Source organism: Protomyctophum parallelum, assembly GCF_964188405.1.
Source record: "Protomyctophum parallelum genome assembly, chromosome: 2".
Taxonomy (NCBI): domain Eukaryota; kingdom Metazoa; phylum Chordata; class Actinopteri; order Myctophiformes; family Myctophidae; genus Protomyctophum; species Protomyctophum parallelum.
In genome coordinates, this window is record NC_139699.1 from 16,834,026 (window position 1) to 16,859,545 (window position 25,520).

The 25,520-nt window shown below is 43.9% G+C and overlaps 1 protein-coding gene across 2 annotated transcripts in view; it reads right to left on the minus strand.

Annotated features, from left to right (window-relative positions):
* The window catches only part of tead1b (TEA domain family member 1b), a 93,523-nt gene that overhangs the window by 45,365 nt on the left and 22,638 nt on the right, over positions 1–25,520 (minus strand). For both annotated transcript variants that reach the window (XM_083759945.1, XM_083759944.1), the window contains exon 2: positions 20,164–20,436. In XM_083759945.1, coding sequence (XP_083616071.1) covers positions 20,164–20,365 — 202 coding nt within the window. In that variant the 5' untranslated portion in view covers positions 20,366–20,436. The remainder of the gene's footprint in view (positions 1–20,163; positions 20,437–25,520) is intronic.

Consider the following 25,520-nt stretch of genomic DNA (forward strand, 5'->3'; position numbering starts at 1 on the left):
AATGAATACGAGATTCATTACATGACCCCAAAAAAAAGAAAAAGAAAAAACACTATTGATAAATTAATTAACTGCTCTTTAAAAATCCATAATTTTCTGTCTCTAGACACTGAAAGAAATCAATACTTAACTTGAAAGGACCGTATTGAGCTGGATAAAAGGCTTTATTGCAGCGGTTGGGTCAGAAGTGGTTGAGATAATGTATTAGCAGAACAATGGGGGATTAAAGGTGACATGTTCTGCCCAAAGCCTTACAAGACAGAAAGCATCAGGTCACTAACCTAACCTGAGCCTTCCTGGAGACAGAGCATTACAGCTAGCCAACCTCTGTTAGGAGTTAAAGGCAGCATCTTTATCACTCAGCAGGTCCTTAGCTTTGTCCCCGGTCTACCTTTGTGTCAGGGAAGACTACGGCCTGAAGCTGCTCCTTCTTCCAGCTCTATGCAACAACCCTCACAAGGGACCAATTTACGCAGCCAGCCCTGAGTCTGAATCACTCTATCAATTAGGAGCCACTGAGTTCATCATCACTGCATTACTGCCTATAAGCTGGCCCTGCATGGCCGTTGTGTTGAGGTGTGTCTCTCAGGAGAGAGGGAGTGGGGGAGTGGGGACGACGACAACGACAAAACAAACGACCGTGGTGTGTCTCTACAGCTGGACAGGCCAGCGTACTAATCTGAGAGGATGGCTGTAATTATGAGTCCCCTGAGGAACGGGCCGTGGAGCGAGGCCATGTGTGAACATGACGGTGACAGGCGGCTAAGGTACAGACCCCTCCTCTCCCCCCCCCGCCCCACAACAAGGTAAGGCACAGAGTCAAATCAATATTTTCAATCTCTCAGGATCAATGTGGCATCTGGGAACAAGGGGGGGGGAGAAGTGAGTGTTAGCACTGACCAATGTGTATACGGTAAATGAGAAGTCAAACTTTGTGATGGTGATGTACTCAGAGTGAGAGGTGCACCAGAGTGTTGTTGACTGGAACTGGAAGAATGGAATTCAGCCTTGGCCAGTTTAATAATCCAAAATACCGTAATGTCCCATCCAGACTATAGCGAACACAACTATGTTGCACAGCTTGATAAATAGGCTACAGCCAATGTGCTATGCTATATTATAACAATCTCTATAGCCCGCATTCCCACATTGAAGAGCAATGAATTTAATAATCCAAAATACCGTAGTAAGGTCATGGCATCTGGGAACAAGGGGGGGGGAGAAGTGTTAGCAGCACTGACCAATGTGTATAGGGTAAATGAGAAGTCAAACTTTGTGATGGTGATGTACTCACGATGCATTTCTCAGAGTGAGAGGTGCACCAGAGTGTCGTTGACTGACTGGAAGAATGGAATTCAGCCTTGGCCGGTTTAATAATCCAAAATGGAATGGAACCTGAACCTGAAAATGGTAAGTGGTAATGTCCCATCCAGTCTATAGCGAAAACAACTATAGCTTGATAAATACAGCCAATGTGCTATGCTATATTCATAACAATCTCTATAGCCCACATTCCCACATTGAAGAGCAGTGAATTTAACCCATTTAGACCTACGTTCGATTCTACAAATGTCTTCTAAATCCTGACAGTTTTCTGAAAAACCTCATGTTTCTATGTCAGTGATCTGAACAATATGTTGTTCCAGGGACACCCCGAGAAGCAAAGATTTGTTCTGCTCTGTAAGAATATATTCAAACATTTGGGCCACATTTTCACGATTTTTCAAAAATAGCAGACCTACAAGCACCTACAATTTAGCTATTGAAAAATAGCAGATCTACAAGCTCATAGCGCGCCACCGAGTGGCGCGCTACGAGCTTGTAGATCTGCTATTTTTCAATAGCTAAATTATAACCTAATGTTTGAAACACCAAAAGGGATTCCCGCCTAAAATGAGTTAAAGGACCCTTTGGGCCAGACTGCAATGTTGTGTTGAGTATGCACTGTATGCATATTGAAGAAATAATCTTTATGTGAGCCTCTCCTATCTCCTATATGTTGGGAGTTTGAGAGCCGGTCGAGGAATTGAAGACATCGACACTTAAAGTACAGTGTAGTGTCAGACCAGACGATGCACTAGACGACATAATCATGCATTCAGTCATTCAGAAACCATTCTCACGTTGATTGTACAAAATGGTTCCATCAGTGTAAAATGATCTCATCAGTGTAAAAGTGTTTCATCAATAGATGTCCTCCTCTCGGTATACGAAACGGATGATTTCTCCGAACAGAGCACACATAAGTGACACTGCATCTTTAAGAAGCTCCAGAGTTCCACTGTGTTTTAGTCAAACAAAAGCAGCCAATTGGGACTCAGTGCAACCTGAAACCAGAAGCTGTGCCACTGTGGGCCTCACACAGACCTCAGAGCTGCCTGGGACACACCCCATTGTGCACGGAGGGCCTCACACAGACCTCAGAGCTGCCTGGGACACACCCCATTGAAACCAGAAGCTGTGCACGGAGGGCCTCACACAGACCTCAGAGCTGCCTGGGACACACCCCATAAACTCCTCCTGATTCAGGCGCAGAACCATACCCTGCTATCCAACCGGCCCGGCCCATGCAAACAGCTCTGCAAGACAAAACTAAAACGGTTTCGGTTGTCCGCTCATAGACTGCGTGTGGAAATGGGAAGATGGAGCCGCATACCACCTGAACAGCGGTTTTGCCAATGTGAGACTGGTATACAAAACGAACAGCACATACTGGTGTGTCCTCTCACACAAGATATCAGAGTGAAATATGGACATGAGGGTATTGATTTGAGCTCACTCTTTGTGGGCACTAACAGAGAGACTTTGCATTATTATGCTACATGCCTGCCTGTCACTTGTGGAGCAATAGAAAGCTCCTGCTGTAAAGGGATTCTGTATTGTGTATTGTATATTTTAATGTATTGTACCTTTTAAAGTTTTTGATTCATGGGTTTTTTTTTAAATTATTGTTTGGACCCAATGTTTTATACATTTGTGTCAATAAAGTAACTAACTAACTATAGTTGTGTGGTCAAATCACATAGATTGAGTCACGGTTCATTTCCCCCCCGCCCCCATTCTACTGTACAAGGCTATGCTAGAGATAAGATACATTAATGATACTTAACACACATTAAAGACGACACTGGGTTTAGACACTAGAAACCTACAGTAGTAAGTCATTACTGTTGAATTTAAAATCAAGTCAAAGTCAAAGAATAAAGTATGTGGAAAGTGTTAATCAAAACAATATTTTCATCACTTCTTAGACGACAGTCTTGTTTGTGCATTAACTCTGACAGAAATGCACTAAAGATATCACTACAGTACATGCTTTCTGAAGAGAAATCATGATATGTTATTCTGTCACTATTTTCACATCTAATGTGGCGACAGCAGTAAGCCAGCCAATGCCAATAGCATATCATCACAGCCTCTGGTCAACAAGAAACAACAACATGAACAGCCATGCGTGGCTTGAGCCTCCTGACAGCCTTGGGCTGTGGCTAAAGCAGGGTGCAAAGCTGGACATGGAATCTCAGACAAAGTGACAGCATGCCACGCTGGGTTATATTGTTCACATTGACCATATTCACTTCACACAGCAGCCATTTTGCACTTACATCATACTTGAGGGCTTTGCAATAGAGCACCAAAGTCTGACGTCAATATCGGTAGAGGGCGCAAATCCACAGGTTCATGTAGCCTACTTTTTATTTGCATAATAATCCCCATAGGGGTATTTTAGATCGCCTCATATAAGAACTGTGTATGGAAAATACTCATATGGATATGAATCCACTGACAGAGAAATATAAGTTAGTTAAGTCCGAAATGAGGAGAGAACATCAGCGTTCTGATCGAAACCATGGAGAGCGCCGTATATTCAGAGATAATAGCAAGTTTTGTCGGCCTATAAACAAGGAAGTGAATGGCTGCGTGCATGATGATGTGCGCATGTGCAAAACATGTCCGGGAGCTCAGAGCAAGGCGTTGCCTAGCAACGGCCCCGTCAAAATATAGATTATCCGGTTTTAGACCATTAAAAAAGACCTAAAGACGTCTCTCCACGCGTCCTGGGCTTCTACGGGTGTACGTAGGTGTAATTATAATTAAAGACGTCTGGGGATGTTTTGGGGCAAAATAAGTGTTTAAGAAATGGTCTCTCATTCCTGGGTCTTCAAATCAAATCAAAATATTATTTGCATAGCACATTTACAACAGCCCAAAGCTGACCAAAGAACACTAAGCAATTCAAAGCATTAATACAAAATAAAACAACAACAAATAAAATGCATTTACACCAACCAAAAAAATGCAGGATAAGGAGAGAGCTCAAGTACAACTAAAATCAAAATTAATAATTTAGTTTTTAGGCGTAATTTGAAGGCCCCAATCGACTGGCCAGATGTACAGTAATCATGGGGACGGGTACCATGTTCCAGAGCCTGGGGCCCGTTGGGTACCATGTTCTAGAGCCTGGGGCCCAGGGGTACCATGTTCCAGAGCCTGGGGCCCGCAGGGTACCATGTTCCAGAGCCTGGGGCCCGCAGGGTACCATGTTCTAGAGCCTGGGGCCCGTTGGGTACCATGTTCCAGAGCCTGGGGCCCAGGGTACCATGTTCCAGAGCCTGGGGCCCACAGGGTACCATGTTCCAGAGCCTGGGGCCCACAGGGTACCATGTTCCAGAGCCTGGGGCCCACAGGGTACCATGTTCTAGAGCCTGGGGCCCGTTGGGTACCATGTTCCAGAGCCTGGGGCCCGTTGGGTACCATGTTCCAGAGCCTGGGGCCCGTTGGGTACCATGTTCCAGAGCCTGGGGCCCGTTGGGTACCATGTTCCAGAGCCTGGGGCCCGCAGGGTACCATGTTCTAGAGCCTGGGGCCCGCAGGGTACCATGTTCCAGAGCCTGGGGCCCGCAGGGTACCATGTTCCAGAGCCTGGGGCCCACAGGGTACCATGTTCTAGAGCCTGGGGCCCGCAGGGTACCATGTTCCAGAGCCTGGGGCCCGCAGGGTACCATGTTCCAGAGCCTGGGGCCCGCAGGGTACCATGTTCCAGAGCCTGGGGCCCGCAGGGTACCATGTTCTAGAGCCTGGGGCCCGTTGGGTACCATGTTCCAGAGCCTGGGGCCCAGGGGTACCATGTTCCAGAGCCTGGGGCCCACAGGGTACCATGTTCCAGAGCCTGGGGCCCGCAGGGTACCATGTTCCAGAGTCTGGGGCCCAGGGGTACCATGTTCCAGAGCCTGGGGCCCGTTGGGTACCATGTTCTAGAGCCTGGGGCCCGTTGGGTACCATGTTCCAGAGCCTGGGGCCCGTTGGGTACCATGTTCCAGAGCCTGGGGCCCGTTGGGTACCATGTTCCAGAGCCTGGGGCCCACAGGGTACCATGTTCCAGAGCCTGGGGCCCGTTGGGTACCATGTTCCAGCGCCTGGGGCCCGTTGGGTACCATGTTCCAGAGCCTGGGGCCCAGGGGTACCATGTTCCAGAGCCTGGGGCCCACAGGGTACCATGTTCCAGAGCCTGGGGCCCGCAGGGTACCATGTTCCAGAGCCTGGGGCCCACAGGGTACCATGTTCCAGAGCCTGGGGCCCGTTGGGTACCATGTTCCAGAGCCTGGGGCCCAGGGGTACCATGTTCCAGAGCCTGGGGTCCGTTGGGTACCATGTTCTAGAGCCTGGGGCCCGTTGGGTAACATGTTCCAGAGCCTGGGGACCGCAGGGTACCATGTTCCAGAGCCTGGGGCCCACAGGGTACCATGTTCCAGAGCCTGGGGCCCACAGGGTACCATGTTCCAGAGCCTGGGGCCCAGGGGTACCATGTTCCAGAGCCTGGGGCCCACAGGGTACCATGTTCCAGAGCCTGGGGCCCACAGGGTACCATGTTCCAGAGCCTGGGGCCCACAGGGTACCATGTTCCAGAGCCTGGGGCCCACAGGGTACCATGTTCCAGAGCCTGGGGCCCACAGGGTACCATGTTCCAGAGCCTGGGGCCCATTGGGTACCATGTTCCAGAGCCTGGGGCCCGTTGGGTACCATGTTCCAGAGCCTGGGGCCCGCAGTCGCAAAAGCACGGTCACCCCTGAACGACCAGCAACAGCTGGTCAGACATAGTCTCCTGAATAGTTTTCACTTAGTCTTAGTCACATCGACTAAATGTCATAAGATTTTAGTCAACTAAATCTACAGGTGATTTAGTCGACTAAAATGTATTTTTGCGGGCCGTCATAATGACTTATTTTACACTTGCTGAAAATAGCCGATCTACAAGCTCACAACGCGTCGCAGCGCGACACGTTGTGAGCTTGTAGATCTGCTATTTTCAGCATGCAACCAAGTGTAAAATGACTTATACTGGATCTCTTGTCCACTAGTCCCTTCCTAACATTTTAGTCTAGTTTTTATTTGTTGACGAAATTGTCAGTATATTTAGTCTTAGTTTTAGTCACCATAGCATAGTTTTAATTTAGTTTCCATTTAGTTTTCTTCAGTAGAAAAGGTAGTCGACGAACATTTTTCGTCTTAGTTTTAGTCGACGAAAACAACACTGACCTTAGTGGCCTGGCTGGGATATTATAGGGCTGGAGTAAATCCCAAAGAGGGTGACAGGCCGTGAAGGGTTTTTAAAAAACAAATAAAATAACCTTTAAAATCAACAGGTATAGCCAATGAAGAGTGGCCAGTCAGTCACACACTGACAATAGCTGATCTACAAACCCACAAACACACAGCACTGCCTGCAACCAGATTTGAGCTTGCAGATCATAATATTACATCATTATTACGCACTAGGCACGCAATTCTCTGCTGAGAGAGACGACAAGGCTATAAAGGGTCACTAGCAAAGTGGACCCCCCCCCCCCCCCCATGTACTGTAGACGCCTGTCAAATAATAAGCTCTGCACATCAAACATCAATCTTCTGCTCGGCAAACGTTAAAGGCAAAATGTTAAATTCGTGCCCCAGTGTCATTTGTTCAACAATCTCACAGCTGTCTCAAGACACTGAAGATAACTCAGTCTCTGTTATGGTGACTGTTATGGTGGAGCAGAATGGAGATCTCAAATTGTTTACTGTCTGTGCCACCTGGATGATTGTGTCACCTGTACTCCGTAGCTCCTCGACTGTAGGCCTATTAGACACATGTTCCTCGCCTCCGTGGATTGCCCCGGGGTACAAAACAACAGGTGCCAACAGGCCCCAGTAGGACTGACTGTCAGCAGAGAGCTTTGTTTAAGGTGACAGCATAAAAGACCACATGAAATATGTGGCGTGCCCTCCTCGGATTTTTACACGCTGAGCTGTCATACAGTTGCCTTTAAGCCCTTAATTAATAATGCATCAGTGTACAGTGTCTTTGAAAGGCAATCAATCAATTAAAAAGAAACAAACACGTAAAGGCTTTGTCTCCAGTTAATAAAAAAAGCATTTAGGAAGTTTTTGCAGGGAAGAAAATAAAAATGAAGACACATAAGACATCAAAGCCCCTGCCTTTTTACCCGCCTGTAAAACTGCCCTTTCCAGATCACGAATGCAGCATTTACTACATGGTGAAATAAATGCAAATGCCCTCCTCTCCTCTCCTCTCCTCTCCATGGCGGAAGGAAGGCAGCATTCAGGAGAATTGCTTTTTTCCCCCGGCAGTCTCCTGAACTTGAACGCAGCATTTTTTGCGTTGAACAAATTAGTTTATAAATCCATGTCGTTACACCTGCATCTCCACTATAGCGAAGGAGTGCTGGGTTGCGCCCACAACGCATCGCAGCGCGATGCGTTGTGGATCAGCTTGTAGATCAGCGATTTTTGTCCAAGATGAGCGAAATCACCAAAAGTGGCCTGTTAGGGGATTTCAGCCCCGGCCTATTCTCTAACACTCTGTGCACGTCCCTGGAGGGAAGCATCAGTAGATCTACCAGTAGATCACAAAGGGTGTGCAGGTAGATCAGATGACATGGCCCCTAAAACATATCATGTAATATAAAAATATATAATTTGGCATCTGACACTTGAATTAAGGTGACTTGATTGATTGACATAAAACAAATGGCCTGTTAACCCACAACAGATTACTTTGTTTTCAAGAGTGTTGAGCACAAAGATCAGTAGCATTAGAAAGTCACATACAAAAACAAACTATTTCCATTTCCCCCCCCCCCTCCCTCAGAAGCCAATATTTTAGTAAAAAATGTTCGCTCTGAAATATATTATTCAAAGATTCGTGACACATTTTCACGACTTTTCAAAAATAGCAGACCTACAAGCTCATAATGCGCCACTCGGTGGCGCGCTATGAGCTTGTAGATCTGCTATTTTCCAATAGCTAAAGCATAACATAATGCTTCAAACACCAAATGGGGTTCCCGACCCAAAATGGGTTATTCTGGAGGAGTGCTATATGTGTCGCCTACGCTACACTGACTGAAGTTCCTCACTCCATTCTGAGTGAATGCAGGTAACTCGGGAAGCCTGAGCTGATCCCAGAATTCCTCATTATCCGCCCAGCGGGGAGGCTCAAGTCCGCTCGCTCCGTCTCAGAGCATACTCTGCCCAGCAAGACGAGCCCCGAGCTGGGCCAGCGAGGGCAAGCCAGGTCTCCTCATTATAACTAACTCATCCTTGGCATCTCTGCAAACCAAGTGCCACTTAGTTCCCACAGGAGGGGTCTCTAGCCTGGATCACTGATGAGATGGCAGAGCAAACAGCAGAGTAGAGTCGTAATAGGAAAGCTTTACATAAAAGCATGGCTTCCCCTGGCCTGTGCAATGTGTAGCTATGGATAGCATGCAGTTTGGTGTGTGCACTTTGTAAACAAAGCAGCAATGTTGTGTTAAATGTGCCAACATGAGCTTTAGCAGCTTGAGGTGAGCTGTGACACATGAGGACATTGAAATGCATGGACATAGTGGACAGCACCCTGTCTCATGCAGGCATCCTATGAAGTGGATGGAAAGGTAACAAGACAACTCACACCGTTTCCGTTTTCCTCCCAGAATTTTCCCCAGTGAGGGGTGGGTGGGAGAGGCTGGACAGCAGACGGCTGGACTTTGAATTTCTCTAACTATAAACTTTCATGACAGCAGAACAGCCCAAGTACAAATATAATTCATTAAAAGCTACTACAGTGAAGTCTGTTCACAGAAGTTGTTGTAGGATATGTGGGGATTATCTGACGAGGTACCATTTGGGCAAAACCTTACATAATACCAAATTATACTAAATTGTTTATAGGGTCAATATAAGTGAAATAATATAGCCTTTCCACAGGAGTATCTTTTTATAGTTTTCCAAAAAGAATACAAACAGCCAATAGCATATTACAAAGTCATCCCCCTCACTGGGGAAAATTCCGGGAGGAAAAACGGGCACGCACCGGGGTGATTCAGGAGGTGCAGAGCCAGCCAGTCACACAGAGAACACCACCATACTGTATACACCATGTGCTGATTCATGAGTCCGTTATCGTTCAATATGCATAGACATTATATTATGATGGATATTTAGAATATTTAGTGTTTTATCCATAGCAGTGTAAAGTGTAAGCCTGCATACACATTGGCGGTGGTTCAGGTTCCGGGGGGGGGGGTTTCCTATTAATTAACCCATTTTGGGGCGGGAACCCCTTTTGGTGTTAGCATTACGTTATGCTTTAGCTATTGAAAAATAGCAGACCTACAAGCTCATAGCGAGTGGCGCGCTATGAGCTTGTAGGTCTGCTATTTTTGAAAAATTCGAAGAACGACTGACATAGAAACATAGCTTTTTCAGAAAACTGTCAGGATGTAGAAGACCTTTTTAGAATCTGATCTCAGGTCAGGGAAGCACTCAGATAGAAGACAATACTTGGACAACAATTATAGGAAATACACTTTACTATTTTGAGTTGCAATAATGATAGAGAAAGACGATTACATTTTTTACACAGACTCCATTATACACCTCGACTGATAAGCAAGCTTGGTCTCAGCTGTAATAAATGTCACACAGAAGTTGGTACATACCGTATGCACATTATGCTTTGGAAATGTACAAAGATATACAGGTGTTTTGGAATGAGGTGAAGAATGAGCTGGACACCTTGCTTGGATATAATTTGAACTTGTCACCTCTGAAAATAGCAGATCGACAAGCTCACAGTTGTGAGCTTGTACATCTGCTATTTTCAGAGTGAAGTGCTATATAAATGAAATCCATTGTTATTATTATTATTATTAGATACAGTATGCGAGCCAGTGAGTGCTCCCCGTTCTAGTGTTTATAACAAGCTATTAAACCATATGTATTAAATATAACTACAGTCCTGAAGATAAATTAAATGAAAAGGTAAATAAGCACAAAAGCTGTATTTTTTAAGGGGTGAAAATGTCTCGGCAGATTTGTTAGTCTGCAGAACAAAGAAGATATAAGAACAAAGGTGGGGGCATTAAAATGTTACCCAGCCTGCATGCTGCAGGGCAGGTGCAAATATACAACACGCTGAATAAACAACATAAAATTTGAATAAAGCGTGTCATTCCACATATCAACCCTATTTCTAGGATAAATGAATGCAGCCTCGCACAGCAGGTGAAGTCTGTAAGTGTGGAGTCTTAACCCATTCTGGACTGAGGTCGATTAAAAAAAAAAAGTCTTCTAAATCCTAACATTTTTCTGAAAAACCCATGTTTCTATGTCAGCGGTGCTCAACCTTTTTCATGTCAAGGACCCCCAGAATTATCTCTATTGGGCCACGGACCCCCATCTCAAAATATGTAGTTCCAGGGAGGGACCCCCCAGAAGCAAATATTTTAGTTTAAAATGTTCGCTCTGAAATATATATTCAACGATTTGCACCACATTTTCACGACTTTTCAAAAATAGCAGACCTACAAGCTCGTAGCGCGCTATGAGCTTGTAGGTCTGCTATTTTTCAATAGCTAAAGTATAACAGAATGCTTAACCCATTTTGGGCGGGAACCCGTTTTGGTGTTAGCATTACGTTATGCTTTTAGCTATTGAAAAATAGCAGATCTACAAGCTCATAGCTTGTAGGTCTGCTATTTTTGAAAAATCGAAGAACGACTGACATAGAAACATAGATTTTTCAGAAAACTGTCATTTTCAAACAGACATTTTTAGAATCTGATCTCAGGTCAGAATGGGTTCACCAACAGGGGTTCCCACCCAAAATGGGTTAAGGCCCTCGGCCAGGGGCCTCCTGTGCATTATGATGATACACTGATTGTAGCCACAGTAAACCCAAAGGGCCACAGTAGGGCCACAGTAAACCCAAAGGGCCCTGCCTGGCAGAGCCTGGGTGAAGCATACCATGCAGCTATTGTGTTTTCCATCCCAGTTACAATTAAAACCCATTCTGGGCGGGAATCCCTTTTGGTGTTTTAAATAAGCATTATGTTATTCTTTAGCTATTGAAAAATAGCAGATCTACAAGCTCGTAGCGCGCCACTCGGTGGCGCGCTACGAGCTTGTAGATCTGCTATTTCGGAAAAATGGTGAAAATGTGGTGCAAAGCTTTGAATAGATTATTTCAGAGCGAACGTTTGTAACTAAAATCTTTGCTTCTGGGAGGTGTTCCCTGAAACAACACATTTTCAGATGGGCGTCAGAGGCCAAATACATATCATTTTTGGGGTCCTTGACATGAAATATTGAGCACCACTGATACAGAAACATGAGGTATTTCACAAAACTTTAGAAGACATTTTTTAAATTTTTCGACGTCAGGCCTAAATGGGTTAAGTCTCTGAAAATGGGCACGGTGCCAGCCACCACCTCAGTCCTCAGTAGATCAGAATAAAATACTTCAGGTAAACACCCACAATAAGCTAAGAAGCAGAAATTAGACATTGTTTTGTACCTCTAGACAGTTGCTATAGAGACTGTTGCTAATTAACTGTGCTCTGCCCCAGGGTAACAAAGGGCTTAAGGGCACTCAGGATAGCTACTCTATGGATGGAACACAGGCTCTCTCCGGAGGGTCTCTGATACAAAAAAAATACCTCTGTCTCCGTCCACCCTCCTTTCATCTCGGATGCCATGAGAGGTTTTGTTGTGTGTTGTGTCTATCTGTGACAGTATAATAATCCCTATGGACCTTCAGCCTCACCGTGGTCAGGCAAAACCTGCCAAATCACTGCCATGTTTTAGACAAATCAATGCCTTGTAGACCGCGTGTGGAAATGGGAAGATGGAGCCACCTACCACCTGAACAGCGGTTTTGCCAACGTGAGACTGGTATACAAAACGAACAGCACATACTGGTTTGTCCCCTCACACAAGATATCAGAGTGAAATATGGACATGAGGGTATATTGATTTGAGCTCACTCTTTGTGGGCACTAACAGAGAGACTTTGCATTATTATGCTACATGCCTGCCTGTCACTTGTGGAGCAATAGAAAGCTCCTGCTGTAAAGGGATTCTGTATTGTGTATTGTATATTTTAATGTATTGTACCTTTTAAAGTTTTTGATTCATGGGTTTTTTTTTTAATTATTGTTTGGACCCAATGTTTTATACATTTGTGTCAATAAAGTAACTAACTAACTAACTATCAGCATCAAGGATCACTTCATGGGTTTAGAATTATTTTTTTATTTATTTTTTTGTATTCTGCCGTTAGCAACTGCTGTTAGCAAGGAGTGTACAGCGCTTCCTTCTAGCTTTCTATGGCCATGTTTTTCACTAGTGTTTTTCGCATGCCCTCCTTTTGGCAGCAAAGGTTCTGTTATTGCCCGATAAGTCACCGTTTCATGTGTTTTACTTTATTTTATGGTATAGGTGTTTTATGGAGAGGTGACTGACTGTAAGCATGATTGTTTGTTTTTTAGTTCAATGTTTGTTTTAAAAACGCTATTGACAATGAAGGGAAATTTACGTCATCTTGTCCCTAACACAAACATTAAATACCATTAACAATAAAGAGAATTTTTTTGAGTTTGTTTTGTCACAGTTTGTTTCACATCACCATTACATCACCTAATCATAGCAACATGAGTTAGACTTTAATATATTAGCGCCCCTCACTTCACACAGGTGTGATTTTTCTCTCTCTCTCAATCATTCAATACGACGGGGACACTGGGGTTAACAGGGAGAGTTGTTTTTTTGTATTTTTAAACGGACACATTCAATCATACGAGAGAGTTGTGTGTGTCAATGGTCAACAAATGGCCTACTACTCCATATACTGCAAAATAAAAGAACGTTAGACTATAAAAATGAAGGTACTTCGAATTAAAATAAAAGAGGAAATTAATCTGATGTGCAGGTTCTCGTCTGGGCGCATGCACGCTGCTTGAAAACTGTCAAGTGGCATTTCTTCCTCAGCCTAGTGGGAATCAATATGCATGCACAGTTTCACCGCAATCGGACGCTGCGTTGAGGAGTTGTGGCGATTTGTACAAAACGAGTACAAAGCAACATTTGAAGCCAATCGTAGCCAATCAGAATGTATTATGAGAAATCAAACAAACCCGTCTTGATCACGTGACTATGGAGAGCATGTGTACCGATTTGCGTGACATTTGGATCAAATCTGAAGGAGTATTATTAGAAAATGTGGGTACATATGTCGGCCTCCTGGTGGCGCTATAAAGAGCAGATGAGAAACATTCCAGGCAAAGGTGTGTCCTTGGCATACAAAGTCATCCACAGATCCGTGCAGTTAGAGGTAAAAACACTAATCGGCCAGTTATAGCGCCACCATGAGGCTGAGTTGAAAATGTTCCAGTGGCATTTGTTCCTCGGCCTAGAGGGAATGTGCGTGCACAATTTCACGGAAATCACACGATGTGTTCATGATTTACGGCATTTTGTTTGAGAGTGGAGGATGAGGCACATTGATTGCCTCGGGCTATACTTGATTGCTTAAATACTATTCTTACATACACATATACACATGTACGTGTGTATATGTGTATGTATGGATGCAGTAATACTTGGATTATATGTTTATTGTAATTACTTATTGGTGAATGTTTAAGATGGGGGTAGGAGTAAATAAGTTTTTACTTCTTCCTACTCCTTTTTGAACTTCAGGTGCAGGATCAATGATCACATTGTTGTCATTATAATTTTCTTATTTCATTCAAAAAAGAAATATACATGCATCGTGGTTATATATATATATATATATATATATATATTGTTTTTTATTATTATCTTATTTGACTGTTTTACCTGAAGGTTTCAAAATAAAGATAATAAAAAAATAAAAATAAAAAAAAAACTGAGCATTCCTGCAAACTTTGGAAGCCAATATTAGCCAATCAGGATGGAGTCTGAAAAATCTGAAAGACCCGTTTCGTTGAATGGCTCTAGAGAGACTGTGTACCAATTTGCGTGATGTTTGGACAAAATCTGTAGGTGTGCTATCCAAAAATCCTTTTTGCACAAAGCGGCCTCCTGGTGGCGCTATAAGAGGCCAAAGTGAAAACCTGTGGGCAGAGGTTCAGCTGTGGCATTCAGGAAGTGTGTGTGCAGAGTAGAGTATGGCTGCGATCACCCAACGGTGCCGGAGATTAGCTGTTCAGACAGACAGACGGACAGACAGACGGACGGAGTGCAAAACATAGACTCTCTCCCCATGCCTTCAGCCTCTAGAGTATATATGAATAGAGACGGCACCCGGAGGAAACCCTGAGGCGAAATGGACATAGTGGCCGAATTTGGTATTGCAGCTCGAGCCAGCGCTGGTCCGTTGACTATCATTGCGCACGTTCATGTGTTTGGGCCCGTGACACGTGAACGAATGTTTCATACGTGAACGTGCACAAACGGCACAATGATAGTCAACGACCAGCGCGTTCATGTTATTGGGGCAATCCATCCCAGAATGCACTTGTTCCTAGGAGTGAAATCGCCTCATGCGCTTTTGAGCAACTTAAAACACATTTAGTGCCGGAAGTGCATCAAAATAGAAGCTCCGGGGTGCCAGAGTTGTCTGATCGCTTTTACTCTGAAAGCCATGAACCGGAAACACTTTCCTAAAAAAGTTGACTTTACTAAGTGACCTCACATCCCCGATCATCTTAATTTATTTTTTTACGTTCCAAAAAGCGTTCATATTTTGCGGGAGAGACGGATGAGGAGCAGAAATGAAGCGCCAGCATATCGATCCATTCATCACCACGGAGAGCGCCCTGGATTAGGAGATACGAGTCATTCTTTCCGCCGCGCTAACATGGGAGTCAATGACAAGCAAATAGTTGCACTGAGCGTTAGCGTACGGAAAGCGAAAAGCGAAATGCCAAAAGAAAAAAAAGGAAACATTCTGAATATTCTTATCTCGCCCCGTGTCACTAGGACGTCGCTAGGACGTCCACAGACGTCGTAGGCACTAATTTTTCGGCATCCTTATGACGGCCTCACACGTCGTATGAACTGAAACGGTTAATGCAAGTGGATGGGAGGAGGAATCCGGTGCCGTCTCTATTCATATATACTCTAAGCTTCAGCCTAGCGGAGACAATTAGGGTGTTCTAGGGTTAAGGTGGCAATCTAAGGCATGCAGCGTGTGCAGTGTGTGTGTGTACGGTTGTAATGCACGTAGCTCGAGAACCGTTCGCCCCACCGACTCCACATTCGACACACACGTTCCACACTAGCCTGGTTAATAAACCAGACTAATATCGCACGGATCCGCCGGATATTAGTCTGGGGAGGCTCAGCTTGGATTTCATTTCCAGGGAAACATTTTCTCTTTGACGCAATTGGTCAGAGCTACTGTCAGTCAAAGGTCTCAAGCATTGAACATCACTGTACCAAAGCCCGCCCATATTGCATACCGTGTCCCTATTGGGCGCCCACATTCTCCTGTGTAGGAAATGGGCGTAAAATTGAGCCTCTCCAGACCGAAATCCGCTGGTAGGCAATTTTTTTTTTGCCAACGGCTGATTCGGTCTGGTTTATTAACCAGCCTATAGTTCCAAACCACCACAGGCAGTTCAGTGCCCGGTATCGAGTCGGGCGGACCCACGGTTCTCCAGAACCACCACAAAAGGCTCTGGCCAGGCTCTGCCAGTGGGCCTAATCAGCCTAAATCCCCTCACCTGTGCGATTTCCAGCCTCTGCCTCAGCCACACAGTTAAACGGGTGCTATGACAAGTTGACATTAGGTTTTATTAGGTATTATTAGGTTCCCAAGTTGCATCGTTCTCAAGTAGGCCGGTGGCCGACGGGCACGTACAGGTCTAGTATTCACAATGCACAATGGAAAATATTATTATTGCGACTGTAGGTCGCAGATTACTATGAAAACTTGCAAAACTCGTACGTCCGTCGTGTCACGCCTCTTGACATCACGCCACCATATATGGCTGTCTCCATATATGAAGATCACGACACTGACCTCATCAAACCCTGGATAGCCATACATGGAGAAGACCATGTTCTGACATTCCATATGTTGATACTTCCCCACCCGTCCTTCCTCTTCGATGTCTCCATTTTGACTGATACCCCGTCCATTCAAACTCTAGTTTGAATGGAGTTCAACAGGCTTCTCAACAGGCCCAAAAAGTAATGCCCGGCCCTACCTTGGCCCTCATCAAACCCTGTACACTCAAGACACTGCCGCGGCTGCCACTCTTAGATCTCCATATATGGAGCTGACCTGTTCTGACATTCCATGTTGAACTGACCTCATAAAACCCTGTACACTCAAGACACGCTCCATATATGGCCAGACCTCATCAAACCCTGTACACTCAAGACACTGCCCCCGCTGCCACCCTTAGATCTCCATATATGGAGCTGACCTGTTCCGACATTCCATATGTTGATCTGACCTCATCAAACCCTGTACACTCAAAACACGCTCCATACAGTAAATATGTCCAGTACAGAATTTATTCCATACGTTCATCTGACCCACCCCCCCCCTCCCATGCCAAAGCGCCAGCCCAGCAGTCACCGTCACCCAGGTGGATGCGTGCACGCGACCTCGCTGGATATTATTATTATTTTAATAAATACGCCCTCAGGGCGTATTACTGGTTATTATTATTATAATTGTAATATATTTAGTACTATTGTTGTTGTTGTTTTGTAACAATGCAACAGGCATCCAATACAGTAGATGCCCCATTATGAAGGCAGGTGTGAGATTCCTGAGGGAGATGAAGATGGCTGTCTGTGAGATTCCTCTTGGCTCTCCTGTCATGTTATACAGTATGTTGTATCCTATGATATGAGGATCTCCTGTCATTTACAGTATGGTGTTTCCTATGATTATGAGGATCTCCTGTCAGATACAGTATGGTGTATCCTATGAGGCAGTGTTTATGTCCCAACACCTGCCACACCAGTGGTTATATACTGTACATGCACTCCGGTTTTAACCCATTCTGACCTGAGATCAGATTTTAAAAAATGTCTTCTACATCCTGACAGTTTTCTGAAAAAGCTATGTTTCTATGTCAGCCGTTCTTCCATTTTTCAAAAATAGCAGATCTACAAGATCGTAGCGCGCCACTCGGTGGCGCGCTACGAGCTTGTAGATCTGCTATTTTTCAATAGCTAAAGTATAGCATAATGCTAACACCAAAAGGGGTTCCCGCCCCAAAATGGGTTTTAATGTTATGTCCCTTGAATAGGCTACTCTATATTTCACACTTAGAGACAACATGACTGAAATGAGTTCAAAACAAAACAAAAAAAGCATTGCAAGATCAATTCATTCAAATGAAATACATCCCAATTTGTGCTTAAGAAAGCCCCACATCTAATGCTTTAGTGGCTTTTTGAGAGTGTCACACACAGTTCACGCTATGATAGGTTTGGCACTAGGACCCAGCGACAGCTGCAGGGTTGAGCAACAAGCCCTGTCGCCCAGATATATATTATATATAAAATACTAATTTACTAGACCAATTTCGTTTTCACTTTCTAGCGTAATTACAAACAGAATAAATAATGTATCTTCTAAAAAAAAAAACTGCCAAATCTCTCACCGTCTTTTAAAAAGGTTTATAAAAGGTTTAGCACAGACATTGCTCAACTCTTGTTTAATTAGGAGGAAATGATGAATAGCAATCACACTTTACTGTGTCATTATGTTTATAGATCAGCGTTCACACTTAAAATGGTCTGCTCGGCTGGCACCAAGCATTTATTTCCCTACTAGTGGACAACGGGAAACGCCAGCGTTGAGCACTGTCTGTGCTTCTGGTGGGTGAATAAAATGCAACCGGATACCCAGCACATCTGGTAGGAGAGGCCTCTGCTCTCCGTCACATACAAGATACATTTAAAATCCACCCAACAACAAAAAACTGAACAAGATAGCAGCACCCAAACACACCACTTTGTGTTCAAATCACTCACCATAGCCACTTGAAAATGTTAAAGGTTTTTTGTTACATAGCATTTTTTTAAATGTTCTCAGGAAATAAATACATGGCATCCATCATCACTGTCTGCATTCTTTGGCAAGAACTGCTTTCTTTTGGTACTAGAGCCATTTGCTTATCCTTGAAGTGCATTATTCCTTCTGTTAAAACCATTTAGGCCTGAATGTCGAAATAAATAAAGTCTCCTGAAAGAATATATATTCAAAGATTTGTGCCACATTTTCACGATTTTTGAAAAATAGCAGACCTACAAGCTCGTAGCGTATGAGCTTGTAGATCTGCTAGATCTGCGGTTTAATGCATCATTTTCATTCTAGCCAACATTGTTTTTATTGATTTATAGCTCGTACTACAGTGCTGCACACTGAAAATAGCCAACCTACGAGGTTGTTTTTTGTTTTAATTTCTTAATGTGCATTAAGGAGCAGACATTCACTAAATTACCCTATTATTGACAGACCAAAAAGTTCCAGATATTGATTATACCGTACTAAACAAACATCATTTCTTGAATGTTATCTATAACATTGAGGATGTACGTCCGGGCATTTACAAAAGTGAGTCTTATTGCACTGTAATGTGAATCATTAAAAAAAAAGAAGAAAAGAAAATCTCCAGGAAAAACCTATTTGTCATGCCCTAATCCAGAGCAGAGGGTTGGGCTGTGACTCGGTTGCTCTGGCGCTCACAGCCTGGTGTTGAGAGTATAGGAGAGAGGAAGGCAAGGAGATTAGGAGGAAAGCAAAAGGAGACGAAGAGGCAGCGGGGAGTGGTCTGTGTACGGCTGGTCACCTCTTTGTAGTGGCAGCTGAGGGGGGGTGGGGGGGGGGGGCCTTCACTGCAAACTCTTCACAATTTACATTTTGTTTGGCTGGAGAGGGGGGGGGGGGGGGGGGGGGGTCACATGACAGCTGCGAGTGAACACCCCGAGGCGAGGGGGGCTTTTTTTTCTGCTTTTCACTTGACACTGACAGGCTGTGAGAGAGTCTAACACGGCAGAAAGAAAATATTCCCTCTTTCCATGACATCACCCAGCCAGGAATGGGGGGGAGGAGGGGGGGGGGGGGAGGAGGAGGAAGGGGCGGGGTGGCACAGCTGGTGGCAGCCGTAGCGCCATCTGCTACGGGGCTAATAGTTGACAACGCTTTACTTATAGACTCTTACTACTGCAGAGTAAGAGGTCTGGACATAATGACCCCCCCGACCCGACCACAGAGAAAAGATTGTCTGGCTAGTGGCCACTTCCTGTGTAGCGTTATACTTTGGTTGACAAACAATTAATCTTCTTTTCTTTTAAACCACATTATAACCCTGCCGTCCCTATACTTTGGGGAATGCCATTATAGGCATTATATTTAAAAAGAAAATATTTTGAGGGGCGCTATATATGCCCCTCATATATGTCCAGCTTTGAGGGTTTTGTGTACAAACATTGAAGTGTGTAAACAAAAGTGTGTAAACACAAACACTGAAGACAAAAGTGAGGACGCAACATTGTGATTTCGGCCAGAATGAGATGATGTGTGATGAAGTATGATGACAAGACGAGCGCCCCTCACTTCACACGGGTGTGTTTTTATTTTGCAGAACAATTGGATTTGATCAAAATCCTTCAAAATGTTGGAACTACAAGCCTACAAGAAGCTTACAATGTGCCACATTGTAAGCTTGTAGATCGGCTATAGTTTCAAATAGCTGATGATGCTGATAAAAACGGGGCTTTTTAAGTGGTTTCAAGTGGTTAAGCACATGATGGCCAGTGGCACACACACAAACAAACAACAGAATAGAGATGACACACAGACAGCAGGCCTATAACAACACTCACCATACATCTTTCCCTCGTCAGACAGGATGATCTTCCTGCGGCCACACGGAGGGTAGATGGCCAGGGCCTCCTGGAAGCTCTGCTCGATGTCCGGGCTCCACACCCCCTCGGCGTCGTTGTCCATCGGCTTGTCGGCCGAGTCGCTCATCCTCTCCATGTCCTCGGCAGGACTCTCACTGCCACTCCAGCTGCTGGGATCCATGGTGGTGGTGGAGGCTGAGGCCGGGCTGCAGGGCTCTCCAAGCCGGAGCCTGGAGCAGGCTAGGGGGAGACCTGGAATTCACCAGTAAACAAACACAAGCCACCAGTCAGTCAGTCACTCTCTCCACACACCCGAGCTGCACACACATTCTGCCTCCAAGTAAACAACACATACACACAGCTGCTGCTACACAGACACAGTACACACACCCAACTGACAGCACAATATGAACCGTGCAAAGCCAAAAAAGATGTTTGCCAAATATGTTGCCGAGCTGATTATTGACCAAGGATGTTATAGTTTAAAACAATGGTAATCAGCCTAGTCTCCGATATCCTACTCCTTTACAGAACTGCAGTAAGAAACTAATATATTCACGCAAAGTGTCAATCATTGAAGCATGGACTTAATTCGAGATTTTTTTCACGTAATCTTTTCATAATCATCCCGCGATTTTTGTAACCCATTTTTTTTCACCCAGCGTAAATTGTCTAGTGGAATCCTGGGCGCTACGCTATCGCTATACTCCCTCTGCCAACCTGGGGAGAGCAACAGACGGACATGCTTCCTTCAATGCATGAAGAGTCCAAGCCGCTTCTTTTTCCCTGGTTGGACGTAGCGCGTGGAAGGAACACGTTATTACAACCAGTTCCTTTCCCCTCCCATCGGGCGCCCCAGCTGGCCAGGGTACCTACCCTAGGGGACACAGGGAGAACATGCAAACTCCACAAAGAAATGGAAGAATGCCCGAGCACAGTCTGGCGATGGAGAAAGGCCGTCATATGCAGACCTGTATCCCGAGAGAAGACAGACTATGCACCCACTGCACACTGTACCAAGACATCAGAGACACATACTTCCCACAGATTACAACCACACACAGAGATTTAGAAAACATGACCAATGACAAAAAACTCCCATATCTGCTGGGCGAAGTACAACAATGTGCAAACGCAGCAGCAAGATTTGTGAGTTGCTGTGATAGGAGAAGGATATCAAATGGAACACAACCACCCTAAAGACTAATCATTGTGTATGTTCCTGCACTATACCTGCATGGAGTGATCTTGGTACATAGAAATTGATCTATTGAAGATTCTGACTTTCAAATGTACACCATTTTTGTTTTGATTGTATTGCTGTATTGTTCTTTCTGCTTTGGCAATGTAAACGTATGTTTTCTCATACCAATAAAGCCCTTTGAATTGAAAATTTAAATTGTATGGGCACTGCCAGGCAGAGGAGTGGACCTTCTAGCTGTGAGGCGACAGCTCTACCGACTGCGCCACCGTGCCCCTTCACTTCATCTTTTATTATGAATTTCCCTTCTTTTAAATAAATGTAAAAAAATCTGCAAACTAAACAAGACGAAAGTAACATGCTCGGATTTCTTCCACAAATTATGGTTGTCACAATAATAAATGTGAATACTTTTTAGTAAACTCATTTTGTGGACGTGAGGTAGCTGGCCACTTCCCACTGGGAAAAACAAAAAGACTGAAACTTGATTACCTGGTTGTGTGCACATCAAAAATAGCAGATCTACAATCTGTTTAAGGAACAGGATTGTTCCTTATTTGCTGTTCGTTTTATTAGCTTTTCTGTCATTAAGGGCCTGACCAAAACAGTTTTGCTTTCGTCAGCCCTCTTGGTACAAACAAACTTTAATATAATAAATGTATTATGGTGGGCACATTTATTATTATTATTTTTTTATTATTATTATTTTTTTTTAAGATATTTTTTTGCGGCTTACGCCTTTTATTGATTTTTTAAGGGACAGATAGTAGGCTGACAGGAAACGGGAGAGAGATGGGGGGATGACATGCGGTAAGGGCCGTGTCGGGTTCGGGAGTCGAACCCGCGGCACACCGCGACTGGATCACCAGTCCGGTGCCCAGACCGTTACGCTACGGCCTGGGCCATTATTATTATTATTTATTACATATACCTTTTCTCAAGATTCTGTAGACCAAGAATAATCCACCAAATGATATACTGGTCAAAACAATTCTAAAACATAATTGTAATACACTATAGCAGGGGTAGGCAACCTTTGGCACTGGTGCCAACCTTGGCACAAAGGAGGGTGATCACTGGCACACTGGCATAAAAAGAAAAACTACCGGTAAATAAACAATTAAAAATATGTAGTCAAATGAATTAATTCACTCATATTTGTATGTAAATTACATCCTGCACATCATTCTACATTCATTAACACTCTGAACTCTGACTGGAGAAGGGAGATAGGAGGGCTATATGCTCTGAGTCTAATTATCAATATAACAATGTGAAAGAATATTTAACAAGGTAAAAGGTTATATTCGTGGACAATCAAAACATGTTGGAATTGTGGTGTGGTGACCTGAGATCAGATTCATACGAGGTTTCCACTGGACACACACTGGTCTGATTAACCCATTCTGACCTGAGATCAGATTCATACGAGGTTTCCACTGGACACACACTGGTCTGATTAACCCATTCTGACGTGAGATCAGATTCTAAAAAAATGTCAGTCGTTGTTCGATTTTTTTTTAAATAGCAGACCTACAAACTCGTAGCACGCCACTCGGCGCTATGTAGATCTGCTATTTTTCAATAGCTAAAGCATAACATGATGCTAACACCAAAATGGGTTCCCGTTCAGAATGGGTTGAAGTGACACACTGACTATCTAGAAACTAAAAACATGGCACTTTGTTTCAAAAAGGTTGCAGACCTCCATGCACTATACTAGTATACATTAATTACAGGATCCTTGAATTCTGTCTGTTGAATGTTAAAGTGAGAAGTGGGACTACAGTAGCATAATTATATTTCTTCTAGCATGTCGTTTCATGAGGGGGAAAAGGGGGGAGGGGACCAAGCTGTTGGAAAAAAGGAAAAAACTCCCAGAGAGAGAGAGAGAGGAGAGCGCTTTTACTGAATTCCGTTTTTGTGTGCCGACTGCTGACACTGCAGAACTAACTCACAAACTGATGAGGCGGGGGGAAAATTCTCATTTCAACCACTAAATGGCTGGGACTCTCTCTTTTCTAGATGTGCTCCCCTCGTCCCAAATGAATAATGAACTACACTGGTAATCACTTCCAGCTTGCGCACTTCTCACTAGCATGTTGTGAGAAAGACTTCTAAAAGACAAAAAATGGGTTCCTTCCATAAGTCAAAACCTTAGAATTTCTATGGATTTAATAAGGGGCGTCTATATATTTTATACAATCCTTTTTGGCACGTGGGAAAAAAATTCACACGCGTCAGTTCACTCCATGCATCACCACCACATAATTTAAAGTGAATCCATATTGTGGACATATTCAGAAAACTATAGATTAGCCATGGAATAATACATGCTTTTAAACCTTTGCCTTGCAGTATACCTTAGACCAGCGGTTCCCAAAGTTTTTTATGTCAAGGACCCCCAAATTGACACTGATGAGCCCACGGACCCCCATTTGAAAAAGATATGCCTGCAGGGACCCCCCCCATAAGAGAAGGTTTTGACGGCTCTAGCAGTGATTCTCAACCCGTTTAATTTCAAGAACGCCCCAGTTTGACATGTATGCATATTAGTCTACAGACCCCCCATTTAATGGAATTTCTATCTCTGGGACCCCCAATTGATATATTGTATAAATCAATGTTAATGTAGAGTTACAGACCCATATAAGGGTCCATTTGGTTCCAAACTATCATTTAGCTGGGTACCCCCTGGAACTCCCTGAAGGACCCCTGGGGGTCCCCGGACCCCACTTTGGGAACCCCTGCCTTAGACATTCTTTACGTTTACGTTATAAACCAGGCTGGTTTTTTGTGATATTTTGCCTTCTGTTTCACAGGTGGACTCCTCCCACGTCACACCAGGAAATGAATACTGTTAATGTGATGCATGTCATAAATTATTGAAAACTTTTGCTCCACACACTGACCGTACGGTCCTATCTGAGAGGAAAACAGGCAGCAGGCAGTGCTACATAACTACTAGTTACAGATATATGAGTTCCTTACAGTATTGTAACAGTTATTATATTAATATGGAGCTAAAGTTATAAGGAACAAAATGTTCTACTGTAATACAAAGGGGCTTGAGAAGGTACGGTATGAGAGGACAACAGAACAACTGGCTGATTCATCAAGTCATCATAACCCAAATCATCTTCTCTCCTTCTTCAACACGCATTAATCCATTCTGGACTGAGGTCGATACAAAAAAAAGGCTTCAAAATCCTAACATCTCTCTGAAAAACCCATGTTTCTATGTCAGCGGTGCTCAACCTTTTTCATGACAAGGACCCCCAGAATTATCTCTATTGGGCCATGGACCCCCATCTCAAAATATGTAGTTCCAGGGACCCCCCCCAGAAGCAAATATTTTAGTTAAAAATGTTCGCTCTGAAATATATATTCAAAGATTTGCGCCACATTTTCACGACTTTTCAAAAATAGCAGACCTACAAGCTCGTAGCGCGCCACTAGGTGGCGCACTACGAGCTTGTAGATCTGCTATTTTTCAATAGCTAAAGTATTACATAATGCTTAAAACACCAACAGGGAGAGGAACAGTGATATCCACTCATTGTATTTCAACAGGTCAGAGACAGAAGGAGGGAGTTAGTGCAGCCATATTTAGTGGTCCACGTGTACTGTACGGGTACAGTAAGACTATTGTAAGATCCCTTAAATAATATCCATATGCATGACATGACAGACATCTTACTGTCATTCACAATAATATTAGTTTGAGTAAATAAAAGGTATTGTTGTTACTGTTAAAGTATCACTACCATAGGTTTAGGAAATGTTATGAAACTATAGTAAAATACACACATCACTTAGTGGAGGTGCTGGGTTCAAAAAGTGACATAGGAAAAGAGGAGGGAACCCCCACACACTCATATGCTCCAAAAGATACATTTATCTTCATCTCTTCATCTGGTCAGACTGTCTGACCAGAATCTGTTGTGAATCTGTTGTTGTTGTTAGTAGGAATAAACACAGAAGTACCCAGGAATAAGAAAGGGGAGGAGACAAACCCCAGTTCTTGTTTTACACAAAAAAAGGAGGCACCGACCACCAACAGGTGGATTTTTGCAAAACACATTTTTTAAACAAAATGCCTAAAATCATCCAATTGCTATCCAAGGCGTAAAGA